Source organism: Mirounga leonina, unplaced genomic scaffold (genome assembly GCF_011800145.1).
Source record: "Mirounga leonina isolate KUSES-001 unplaced genomic scaffold, KU_Mleo_1.0 Mir_177, whole genome shotgun sequence".
In the NCBI taxonomy this organism is placed as follows: Eukaryota; Metazoa; Chordata; class Mammalia; order Carnivora; family Phocidae; genus Mirounga; species Mirounga leonina.
In genome coordinates, this window is record NW_023270459.1 from 857,550 (window position 1) to 870,228 (window position 12,679).

At 38.0% G+C, this 12,679-nt stretch overlaps 1 protein-coding gene across 9 annotated transcripts in view; it reads left to right on the forward strand.

Annotated features, from left to right (window-relative positions):
- The window catches only part of LOC118022661 (zinc finger protein 780A-like), a 51,485-nt gene that overhangs the window by 18,538 nt on the left and 20,268 nt on the right, over positions 1–12,679 (forward strand). For 8 of the 9 annotated variants that reach the window (XM_035023365.1, XM_035023369.1, XM_035023367.1 and 5 more), the window contains one exon: positions 2,205–6,289. In XM_035023365.1, coding sequence (XP_034879256.1) covers positions 2,205–5,068 — 2,864 coding nt within the window. In that variant the 3' untranslated portion in view covers positions 5,069–6,289. Of the gene's footprint in view, positions 1–2,204; positions 6,290–12,679 lie in introns of those variants that run through there. The other variant, XM_035023371.1, reaches the window with a different exon arrangement.

A 12,679-nucleotide genomic window follows, 5' to 3' on the forward strand; every position in this document is an offset into this window, starting at 1 on the left:
GGTACTCTTTGTACTGCTAACTATAAGGTTCAGTTGCTGGAACTGTGGGCACACCGGTGTGTGTGGTTATCCTTCCCCTCTCCACAAAGCAAGTCACTTTGGAGTGGCACTGGTCCCGACTAGTGCTGCTTGCATGGTGTGTTGGGGCTGGAGCCCCTTTAGAATGGGGTGGGTTTTATGGGGCAGATCCTCAGGAGAATGTGAAGGTGGGGCATGTAGTGCTAGCAAGGTAGGTGCTGTGTGTTTGTATTGGTTCCCTAAAGTTTCCAGCTATCTAGGCAGCGGTTGGGGGTGGACAGGGAATGGTTCCACCAGCTTTTTTGTTCTTGGGGAAGTTTCCTAAAGATTCCCGTCCCTCCAGCACACATTCTGAGATTAGTAAATAAATGTTCTTCACGTTATACCCCTAGGCACTTTTCAAACTGCTGCTTCTCTACTGTTATCTCAGCAGGTTGGTTGTTATGCTGGCTCCTAAAGGATAGGGACTCCAGTTTCCTGTCACCCTCTGGCTCTCCCAGAACTAAGCCTGCTGAAGTACCCAGAGTTAAGCCCTACTGGTTTTCAAAACCAAATGTAATGGGACTCATCTTCCCAGTGTGGGTCCCCCAAAGCTGGGGTGCCTGGTATGGAATCTGATCCTCTTCTTTGTGTTTGTGGTGTCCCTCCTGTTTGTGGTTATTCTTACTGGGGGTTTCGTTCCCAACTGCATCTCCACCCCACTCTCTGCGATTACCTGTGGGAAGTCTGTTCTGCCATTCTCAGGTCATTTTCATAGTTACACTGATGTGGCTGTTATCTTGGTGTGTCTGCGGGAGGAGGTGAGCCCAGGATCCTTCTACTCCACCATCTTTTCAGAACTCTCCCTATATCCTCTATATTTTTATTGAGATTCTCTATTTTTCCATTTGTTTCAAGAGTATTTGTGTTTGCTTATTGAAACATTTGCACAATTATGGTTTTAAAGTCTTTGTCAGGTAATGCAAACATCTGTCATCTCAGTGTTGATATCTGTTGAATTTCTTTAACTTTGTGATATATTTCAGCAGGCAGTCAACCTAGTGAAGGTTCAAGCTTCAAGTTTCTACCTGTTTTCTGTGGTTTGTTTTCCCATTGTGACATATACATGACCAGTTGGGCTCAGATATTCGTTCCCATTTGAAACAAGTAATATGAGAATGGTTCTATTTATCAATTTTAGTAGTTTTGAATGAATGATTATTATGATAAGCCTTTCCCACTGCCTCATTTTTGCATTATATACGTTTATTCTCAGCCTTACTTCTTTTATCAATAGTTTTCCAATTACTTAACACCTATTGTGTGCTATGGGCTTATTTTTTCAGTGGTGAATGCTATCAGGATTGTGTCTGCTCCTAGGCAGATTTAGGAATAAGAAAATACACAGAATGAGAAATGAGCTAATGAATGAATGAACGTATAATTAAAACAGAATTGTGAAGGCAAGGACTGAGACTCTTGAATAGAGAATAAAGGAGAGGGATATAATTGGATGGGCCCAGCAGGTATAGCTGTTCTGAGGAAGACATTTCTTTTCAGTCTTAAAAATGAGAATGTTGTCTCCTACAAGCAGCTCAGGCCACAGGATTCTTGTGTAATAAAACAGTCTGACCAAAGCATGAAGATATTGAAGAAAGGTTATATCATGTTTGAAGTGCTAAAAGAAAGCAGTGTGGTAGAGATAGGGTCCAAAGGATGACAGTGGCTTCATAGGTCGTCTTGTTATCCATGGTAAGGGTTTTGGATTTTAGTATAAGAGTAAAGACAAACCATTCAAAGCAGTTTTAAGTATGGATCTTTGAACTTTGATCTGCATCAGAATTATCTGATAGAGATGTTAAAAATACAGCATCTGATGACTTATTCGTAAAAATTCTGATTCTGTGCATCTGAGTTGCTTGAATATCAATATTTGTAACAAGCCTACCAAAGGATTTTGATTAACACCTAAATTTCACAAAGTTAATCTCCTCCCCTATTATGAGCATCACCATCTAACAAACTTTCTTCGTTTTTGGAGCTCTTCTTATTTTTCAAATTCTCTGAAAGTATATTATATATACTTCAATATATATTTAAGAATTTTTTTTCTGTATGTATATTTTTAGAGTTATATATTCTTTAATGGATTTTGTACATGTGTGTACAGGAAGGTAAAATGTGTTTGCTTTCTCCTTTTCTTTCAGATTTGGAGTCAAATTATGGAGCTGAGAAGTTATCTCCAGAAAATGATATTCATGAAATAAATTTGCCTAAACAGAGTATAAAGCAAATAAGTAAAACTCTTGACCTTAAAACCTCCAATTTTAGAAATGACTCAAAATGCAGAAATAGATTTAGGGGACAACAGGGACATCAAGAGGGGTATATCAATCAAAAGATAATAAGCTATGAAAAAATGCATACTTCTACTCATCATACTTCTCTTATTCACACTACAGATAAGCCATATGAATGTAAGGAGTGTGGGAAGTACTTTAGTCGTGGTTCAAATCTTATTCAGCATCAGAGTATTCATACTGGAGAGAAACCCTATGAATGTAAGGAATGTGGGAAGGCCTTTAGACTCCTTGTCCAACTTACTCGACATCAGAAATTTCATAGTGGTGAGAAACCCTTTAAATGTAAGGAATGTGGGAAAGCTTTTAGTCTTCCTACCCAGCTTAATCGCCATGAGAATATTCACACAGGTGAGAGACCATTTGAGTGTAAGGAATGTGGGAAGTCCTTTAATCGTAGCTCAAACCTTGTTCAACATCAGAGTATTCATACAGGGATAAAACCATATGGATGTAAAGAGTGTGGGAAAGGCTTTAATCGTGGTTCAAATCTTGTTCAGCATCAGAAAATTCATTCTAGTGAGAAACCCTTTGAATGTAAGGAATGTGGGAAGACCTTTAAATATCATTACCAACTTATTGAACATTGTCGAATTCATACTGGTGAGGAACCCTTTGAATGTAAAGAATGTGGGAAGGCCTTTAGTCTTCTGATAGAGCTTGCACGACATCAGAACATTCATACTGGTGAGAAACCATTTAAATGTAAGGAATGTGGCAAGGCCTTCAGTCGTGGCTCGAATCTTGTTCAACATCAGAGTATTCATACCGGTGAGAAACCATATGGGTGTAAGGAATGTGGAAAGGCTTTTAGACTTCACCTACAACTTTCTCGGCATCAGAAGACTCATACTGGTGAGAAACCCTTTGAATGTAAGGAATGTGGGACAGCCTTCCAATATCAGTACCAACTTATTGAACATCAGCGAATTCATACAGGTGTGAAACCTTATGAATGTAAGGAATGTGGGAAAATGTTTCGTCGTGGTTCAAACCTTATTCAGCATCGGAGTGTTCATACTGGAAAAAAACCATTTGAATGTAAAGAATGTGGGAAGGCCTTTAGACTCCATATACAACTGATTCGACATCAGAAATTTCATACTGGTGAGAAGCCCTTTAAATGTAAGAAATGTGGGAAAGCCTTTAGTCTTCTCACCCAGCTTAATCGTCATGAGAGTATTCATACAGGTGAGAAGCCATTTGAATGTAAAGAATGTGGGAAGTCCTTTAATCGTGTCTCAAACCTTGTTCAACATCAGAGTATTCATGCTGGCATGAAACCATACGAATGTAAAGAATGTGGTAAAGGCTTTAATCGTGGTTCAAATCTTATTCAGCATCAGAAAATTCATTCTAGTGAGAAACCCTTTGAATGTAAGGAATGTGGGAAGGCTTTTAGGTATCATTACCGACTTACTGAACATCATAGAATGCATACTGGGGAGAAACCCTTTGAGTGTAAGGAATGTGGAAAGGCCTTTACTCTTCTGACACAGCTTACTCGACATCAGAACATTCATACTGGTGAGAAACCATTTAAATGTAAGGAATGTGGCAAGGCCTTCAATCGTGGCTCAAATCTCATTCAACATCAGAGTATTCATACTGGTGAGAAACCCTATGGATGTAAAGAATGTGGAAAGGCTTTTAGACTTCACCTACAACTTTCTCGACATCAGAAAACTCATACTGGTGAGAAACCCTTTGAATGTAAGGAATGTGGGACAGCCTTCAGACATCAGTACCAACTTATGGAACATCAGCGAATTCATACAGGTGTGAAATCCTATGAATGTAAGGAATGTGGAAAGAGCTTTAGTCGTGGTACAGACCTTAGAGTACATCAGAGAATTCACACTGGTGAGAAACCCTTTGAATGTAAAGAATGTGGAAAGGCCTTTAGACATCACTACCAATTTCTTGGACATTACAGAATTCATACTGGTGAGAACCCCTATGAATGTAAGGAATGTGGGAAATGCTTTACTTGTGGTAGCGAACTTAGAGTACATCAGAGGATTCATACTGGTGAGAAACCATATCAATGTAAGGAGTGTGGGAAGGCCTTTAGTCGTAGCTCAAACCTTATTCAACATGTTAAAATTCATACTGGTGAGAAGCCCTATGAATGTAAGGAATGTGAAAAGGCCTTTAGCAATAATTATGAACTTACTGTACATCAGAGAATTCATACTGGTGAGAAACCTTATGAATGTAAGGAATGTGGGAAAACTTTTAGACTTAGTTCAGTCTTTACCGCTCATCAGAGAATTCATACAGGTATGAAACCCTATGAATGTAAAGAATGTGGAAAGACCTTTAGTTGTAGCTCAAACCTTATTCAGCATGAGAGGATTCATACTGGTGAGAAACCTTATGAATGTAAGGAATGTGGGAAGGCCTTTAGACTTAGGTCAGTTTTTATTGCCCATCAAAGAATTCATACAGGTCTGAAGCCCTATGAATGTAAAGAATGTGGGAAGGCCTTCACTGTGAATGGTCAGCTTACTCGGCATCAGAAAATTCATAATCGTCAGAAGTCCTATGAATATGAGGAATGTGGGAAAATCACTGGATATGAACAACTTAACATCAGAGAGTTCATAGTGGCAAGAAATTCTATGAATATAAAAAAATATGGGAAGACCTTTCATCATGGACTGAGATTTGCTCAACAGCACAGTATTCCTACTGGTGAGGAATTTTGAGTCTGAGTGATGTGGAAAGATTTACAGTCACAGCAAACACCTTAGTGTTGAGAGGACATTCTTGTGAGAGAGTCTTTGAATGTAAAGAAATACAGAGTAGCCTTCATGTTCACAATTTACTAATCATGAAAGATATTTTCCTAGGTATGTTAATTTCATACACTTAGAAAAGCTTTCAAACTCAAACTGGAGGAAAACTGTTGTTGGAACAAATGTAAGCTAACGTCTACCTGAGGCAGATGCTTTATCACCATTGCCATTTCACTACCTGTGTGACATTAGGTGCCTATCCTCTTTGTGCATCATTTGTAAATGGCAACAAAAGTGAGTACATACTAATGCAATTATGGGAATAAAGGTGTTCTAGTACACACAAAATCCTTAAAAGAGTATTTGGCACATGCTTGTGTTCATAAAGAACAGCTTTTATGTTTCATTAGCATTGTTGATGATAGGAAAATTGCATTATTGTGAGTAATTTAGAAAAACCTCATCCATTCCTTCATTATTAAATTTTAAATAACTTGTTCTGTATAAGATTTCATGGGAAGTAAAGAATACAAGAGGATTTTCATTAAAAGTTCATTCCTTAAGTTACATCAAAAAGTTAATTTTGGAAAGAAACCCTAGGGATTTAATGAGTAAGGAAATGTTCAAGAATCAGGGAGAGTTCATTTGAAGTGATTTGTCTGTAAAAATATCAACTGGCAGAAAATGTATAATTTATTTCTCTGTCCAGAAGCTAAGATAAATATTAGTAAAAGAATAGCAAAATAAAACCTATCCATTTATATATTCTTCAACTTTATCTTGAAAATTGCTGCTCATATGAAAAAGTTGAAAGAATGAACACCCATATACCCCTTTGTAGATTCAGAGTTGTTAACAATTTGACATTTATTTTTCTGTATATTTTATGTTGTACCATTGAGAATATGTTTTAGACACCAGGATACTTTCCACTTTATCACATCAGTGTGTATCTCCCAAACATAAAGACAACCTCATATATAGCCATAGTACCATAATTACCCTTAAGGAAATTCTCCATAATTCCACAGTATCTATCTCATCAGTTTCTTCATTGGCCTCTAAGATGCCATTTACAGGGGTTCATCTTCTAAGTAGAATGCATTCCGGATTCTGTACTGTATTTGGTTGTTAGCGCTCTTTATTCTTTTTTATTTTTTTTTAAGATTTATTTATTTGAGAGAGCGAGAATGAGAGAGTGTACATGAGAGGGGGAAGGGTCAGAGGGAGAAGCAGACTCCCCACTGAGCAGGGAGCCCGATGCGGGACTTGATCCCGGGACTCCAGGATCATGACCTGAGCCAAAGGCAGACGCTTAACCAACTGAGCCACCCAGGCGCCCCATCTTTATTCTTTTTCAGTCTGCAACAGTGACTCACAATTTCTTGGGTATCAGAATCATCTGTGGATCTTAGTAAAAATACAAAGGTCCAGGCCCACTGAACCTCTGTGTTTGTTTTAGCTTTCCAGGGGTTTTGGTACGCACTGTAGAGCGCCACGAATCTAGAACATTTCTTCTTTTTCAAAAATTCTTAAATAATGTTGACTTTTTGAGACGTCCAGGAAAATTGTCTGCCATTTGTTTAGATTTTATGTTTCTGTATGGTGTCATTTAGCCACCTTCTATCCTTTGTATTTTCTGTACAAAGGAGACTGGGGGGAGGGGTTGCCTGGGTGTCTTAGGTCATGATCTCAGGGTCCTGGGATCGAGCCCTGCATTGGGCTCCTTGCTCAGCGGGGAGCCTGCTTCTCCCTCTCCCTCTGCCTGCCACTCCCCCTGCGTGTGCTCTCTCTCTCTCTCTCAAATAAATGAAATCTTTAAAAACAAAACAAAGGAAATTGAGTCTAGAGGCTCCATTAGGTTCAGATTAAATGTTTTAAGGGGAGAATACTTTGTAGGTTATGTTTGTATGTCATATTGCAACAAGTCAGAAAGCATGTAAGGACAGGTCATTGCTTTGTTAGTAAAACTAAGTTTGATCATTTGGATAAGATGATACTATTGTAAAGATCTCCACTGTAAAGATCTGTGGAGAGACTGTCACCTCTTTGAAAATTTATAATCAAGTGTATTTAAATCCTGAATCAATAGAAAATTAAAAAATGAAATTGACTTGGGGCGCCTGGGTGGCTCAGTCGTTAAGCATCTACATTCGGCTCAGGTCATGATCCCAGGGTCCTGGGATCGAGCCCTGCATTGGGCTCCCTGCTTGGCGGGAAGCCTGCTTCTCCCTCTCCCGCTCCCCCTGCTTGTGTTCCCTCTCTCGCTGTGTCTCTCTCTATCAAATAAATAAATAAAATCTTAAAAAAAATTTTTAAAAATTGACTTTTCAGGAATGAATTGCATTAAAATGCAAACATGATTGAACTTGTGGAATGTGGCTGGAGCTAAACTCTGTACAGAATTAATATCCTTAAGAAAGATAGGATATAAGATATAAGAAACCAAGATTGCTTTGACCAGAACCTTCTTTTGTTGTTCAGCACTTTGTCCCCTGTACCTTTATTGTGTCTGGCACATGAGAAATTGATAAACCTTAGGGGAAAAAAAATTGAACCTTCTGGTCAAGAAGCTTTAAGACAAAACAGAATAAACTCTAAGCTAATATAAGGATCAGGACAGTAAAAATGAGGATTAATTTGTATTTCCCTGATGCCAGATGATGTTGAGCATTTTTTCATGTGGCTGTTGGCCATTTGTATGTCTTTGGAGAATCGTCTGTTCATGTCTTCTGCCCATTTCCTGACTGGATTTTTTGTTTTTTTGGGTGTTGAGTTTGATAACTTCTTTTTTTGTTGCTGTTAAGATTTTATTATTTATATGACAGAGAGAGAACCAAGCACAAGCAGGGGGAAAGGCAGAGGGAGAAGCAGGCTTCCCGCTGAGCAGGGAGTCTGATGCAGGATTTGATCCCAGGACCCTGGGATCATGACCTGAGCCGAAGGCAGATGCTTAACTGGCTGAACCACCCAGGTGCCCCTGAGTTTGATAACTTCTTTTTAGATTTTGGATACTAGCCCTTTATTTGATTTTATCTTATTTTTTATGGCTGAATAATATTCCATATTATATATAATATTCCATATAAATATTCCAATATAAAATACACACCACATTTTCCTTATCCCTTCATCTGTTGATGGATGCTTAGATTATTTCCATTTCTTGGCTATTGTAAATAATGCTGCAATGCACATGAGGGTGCTGATATCTCTTAAAAATAGTGATTTCATTTTTAATTTTTTGGACATACAGCCAGAAGTGGGATTGCTGGGTTATATGCTAGTGTGTATTTTTAATTTTTTGAAGAACCTCCATACTGTTTTCCATAGTGGCTGCACTAATTTATATTCCCACCAATTGTGTACAAGGGTACTCTTTACCTCCTTACCAGCTCTTGTTATTTCTTGTCTTTTGATTACAGCCATTCTTTTTTTTTTTTTAAGATTTTATTTATTTATTTGAGAGAGAGATAATGAGACAGAGAGCACGAGAGGGAAGAGGGCAGAGGGAGAAGCAGACCCCCCGCTGAGCAGGGAGCCTGATCTGGGACTCGATCCCGGGACTCCAGCATCATTACCTGAGCCGAAGGCAGTTGCTTAACCAACTGAGCCACCCAGGCGCCCTGATTACAGCCATTCTAATAGGTGTGAGGTGATATCTCAGTGTGGTTTCAATATGCATTTCCCTGATGATTAGTGATATTGAGCACCTTTTCATGTACCTGTTGGCCATTTGAATATCTGTGGGAAAATGTCTTCAGGTTCTTTACCAGTTTTTAAATTAGATTATCTGGGAGTTGTTTGTTTTGCTATTGAGTTTTATGATTTCATACCAACCTCTTATCCAGTACATACTGGCTTGTGATATTTTCTCCCTCCATATGTTGCCTTTTCATTTTTTTATCTCATTTATTTTTCTGTGCAGAAGTTTTTAGTTTGATATAGTCCCAGTTATTTATTTTTGCTTTTGTTACTGGTGCTCTATGTGTCATATGCAAAAAAAAATCATTGCCAGAACTTTTGGCCTGTGTTTTCTTCTGGGAGTCTTATGTTTTCATGTCTTACATTTATTTAAGTCTTTAATCCATTTTGAGCTAATTGTTGTGAGTAGTATAAGAGGGGAGTCTAGTTTTATTCTTTTGCATGTGAATATCCAGTTCCCCAGCACCATTTATTGAAGAGACTGTCTTTATTGAGCATTCTTGGCTCTCTTTTCAAATATTAATTGACCATGAATGTATGGGTTTATTTCTGGGCTCTCAATTCTGTCCCATTGATCTATGTGCCTGGTTTTATGCTGATACCATACTCTTTTGATTCCTGTAGCTTTGTAATATGGTTTGAAATGGGGAAATGTCTCTAGCCTTGTTCTTCTGTGTCAGGATGGCTTTGGCTCTTCCAAGTCTTTGGGTTTAAAGTCTATTTTGTATGATATTAGTATAGTCACACTTGCTCTTTTGGTACTTTTTGCATGGAATTTTTTTTCTTTTTTCTGATACTTTCAACCTGTTTGTGTCTTTGGATCTTATGAAGATGGATCATGTGTTTTTATCCGTTCTGCCAATCACTGTCTTTTGACTGGAAGAGTTTAATCCATTTACACTTAAAGTAATTACTGATAAGGAGGGACCTCTATCATTGTGTTACTTGCTTTCTATATGCTTTATGAATTTTTTTCATCCCTCATTTCCTACATTACTGGCTTTTGTGTTTAGGTTTTTTGGGGGTTTTGGTATGGAAATGTTTAAGTTTTTTTCTCATTTCCCTTTGTGTATATTTTCTTTGTAGTTACCATGTGGATTATATTTAACATCCTAATTTGAATTTATACCAGCTTAATTTCAGTAACATACAAAAACTGCACCTTTACAGCTCTGTATCCACCTCTTTGGGCTGTTAATGTCACATAATTATGTCTTCATACATTGTGTGTCCCAAAACAAGCTAATAGTCTTTTAAATGTATTAGTCTCTAAAAGAGACTAATTTGTTTCTTAATGTAGAAAACAAGATTTAGAGTAACAAACCAAAGTTATAGTAATATTAGATGTCCTGTTACTCCCAGCCTATTGATGATGTTGTTGACTAAGAATGCCTGAGGCATGGGGCACCTGGGTGGCTCAGTTGGTTTGGTGTTCAACTCCTGATTTTGGCTCAGGTCATGATCTCAGGGTTGTGAGATTGAGCCCCAAATTAGGCTCTGCACTGGGCATGGAGCCTACTTAAGATTCTCTCTCTCCCTCTCCCTCTGTCTCTCCCTGCTTGTTCTCTCTCTCTCTCTCAGGGGAAAAAAAAAAAAAAAGGAATGCCTGAGACACTTGCTCAAGCCCATAGTCCTTGTAGCAAGCCCTCACAGACATTTCCCCCACTGGGACCAAAGTTGTGGCTGGATCAGCCCCCGTGGTTCTTACGATTTCAAGATATACCTCAGCAATGACCATCAGAGTACTTCGAAGAACAGGCATTATTACAGATCCTCTAAGACCCATGGTACATCCAAGGGCCACACAGTGAGGATGCAGGTATAGGGAGAGAGAGTGCAGACCTGGGGCTCTGCCTTTATTAGGAACTGAGGGTGGGGTGTCTAGGGTTTCACAGTTTCACTCCTTATTGGCTAATTTAAAGCCTGAGTGGGAATTAAGGTACTGGAAGGGAGAAGCAAGGTTACTCAAGTGATCAATTATCTAGGTTACCCAGGGCTTTCTGAAACAAGGAGCTTCATGAGTGAGGGTGACCTAATTCCTTCTCTGGTTGTTTTGCTAGTAGTTGTGTCAAACAGTTGGCAATATGTCTATTCAAGATGGATTTCTTTTGAAATGGATGCCTCAGTGACCAAAATATTAATATCAGGTACTTACACTATTACCAAAAAACTTAATGTCAGCACTTATTACTGTGCTAGCTTTTACACGAATTGTTTTTTCTTTAAATGTATTAAGCTTTTAAATCACATAAAAAGCAAAAGGTACTACAAACCATTGTTTCCTGGTTTGTCTAATTGCTCATGTATTTGCCTTTATTGAGATCTTTATTTCTCTATATAGCTTGTGTTACTGTCTAGTGTCTTCATTTCACCTTGCAAGACTCCCTTGAACATTTCTTGCAGGCTAGGTCTAGCAAGCACCAAGTCCTTTGGCTTTTGTTGATCTGGGAATGTCTTAATTTCGCTGTCAATTTTGAAGGGCAGGTTTTTCTGGATATAGGATTCTTGGTTTAAAGTTTTTTTCCTTTGGCATTTTGCATATATTGATCCACTGTCTTCTGGCCTCCAGAATTTCTGCTGAGAAATCTGGTAATCTTATTGAGTATCACTTGTATGTAATGATTCACTTCGCTCATCACTTTCAAGGTTCTCTTTGTCTTTTGAAAGTTTGTAATGTGTCTTGTGGATCTCTTTTTATCAATTATTTTTTAAATTGAAGTGTAGTTGACACAGGTATGGATCTCTTTGACTTAATTTTATATGGAGTTTGTTGTGCTTCTTGGTTGTTTATTTTATGTCTTTAGTTGAATTTGGGACATTTTCAGCATTATTTCTTCAAATAATTTCTTCAAATTTCTTTTGCCTTTTTCCCTCCCTCTCTTTTCTCCTTCTTGGACTCCCATGATGCATATGTTGGTCCACTTGATGGTATCCCAGAGGTCCTTTAAGCTGTTTGCTTTTCCTTAATATTGTTTTCTTTCTGTTCCTCATACTCAGTAATTTTCATTGTTCTATATTCAAGTTCTCTGAGGTTTTCGTCTGCTTGCTCAAGTCTGCCTTTGGATCCCTCTAGTGAATTTTTCATTTCAGTACTTTTCAGCTCCAGAATTTCTTTTGTCTTTTTTAGATTTCCATCTCTTTATTGATATTCCATTTTGTTCTCACATTATTTTCTTGACTTTCTCCATATTTTCTTTTAGTTCTTTGAGCATCTTTAAGGCAGTTATTTTAAAGTCTTTGTCTAGTATATCTGCCATTAGTTATTTTTCAGGGATAATTTCTGTTGATTAATTTGTATTTTCTTTGAATGCCTTTTGATTTTGATATTGTTGTTTAAACTGGCCATTTGAATCTAATAAATGTGGTAACTCTGGAAATCAGATTCTCTCCCTTCCCCAGGGTTTGCTGTTTTGTTTTGTTTTGGAGGTTATTTGTTTATCTTTGGTTTTTGGTTTTTGGTTTTTGGTTTTGGTATTGGTTTTTGATTGTTGTAGGCCATCTCTGTTCCAGGGATAAGTTTGAAGTTTAGATCAGAAAAGATCTAAGACCTTATGTTCCACTTCCAGATCATAGAGTAAAAAGGTATCTCTGCAGACCCATTCCCAAGTAAAAGAAGTAAAGCTGGAAAGTAAAATTTAAAATCCCACAACAACTAAACATTTAAAGTTTGAAACATCATAAGAGCATACAGCAAGTGAAATATTTATAAAAAAATTTACTGAAACTTGGAAAGAACAGTGAGAACCTGGCATTTAAAATATGACCTGTTCCCTCCTCCACTCTGCAGCTTCCCTTGATAGAAGCTTCATTGTAGGTAGGTGTGACCAAGAAGATGGAGCTCCCTCTCCCTCCAGCTCCCAATCAAGGGTTACCATA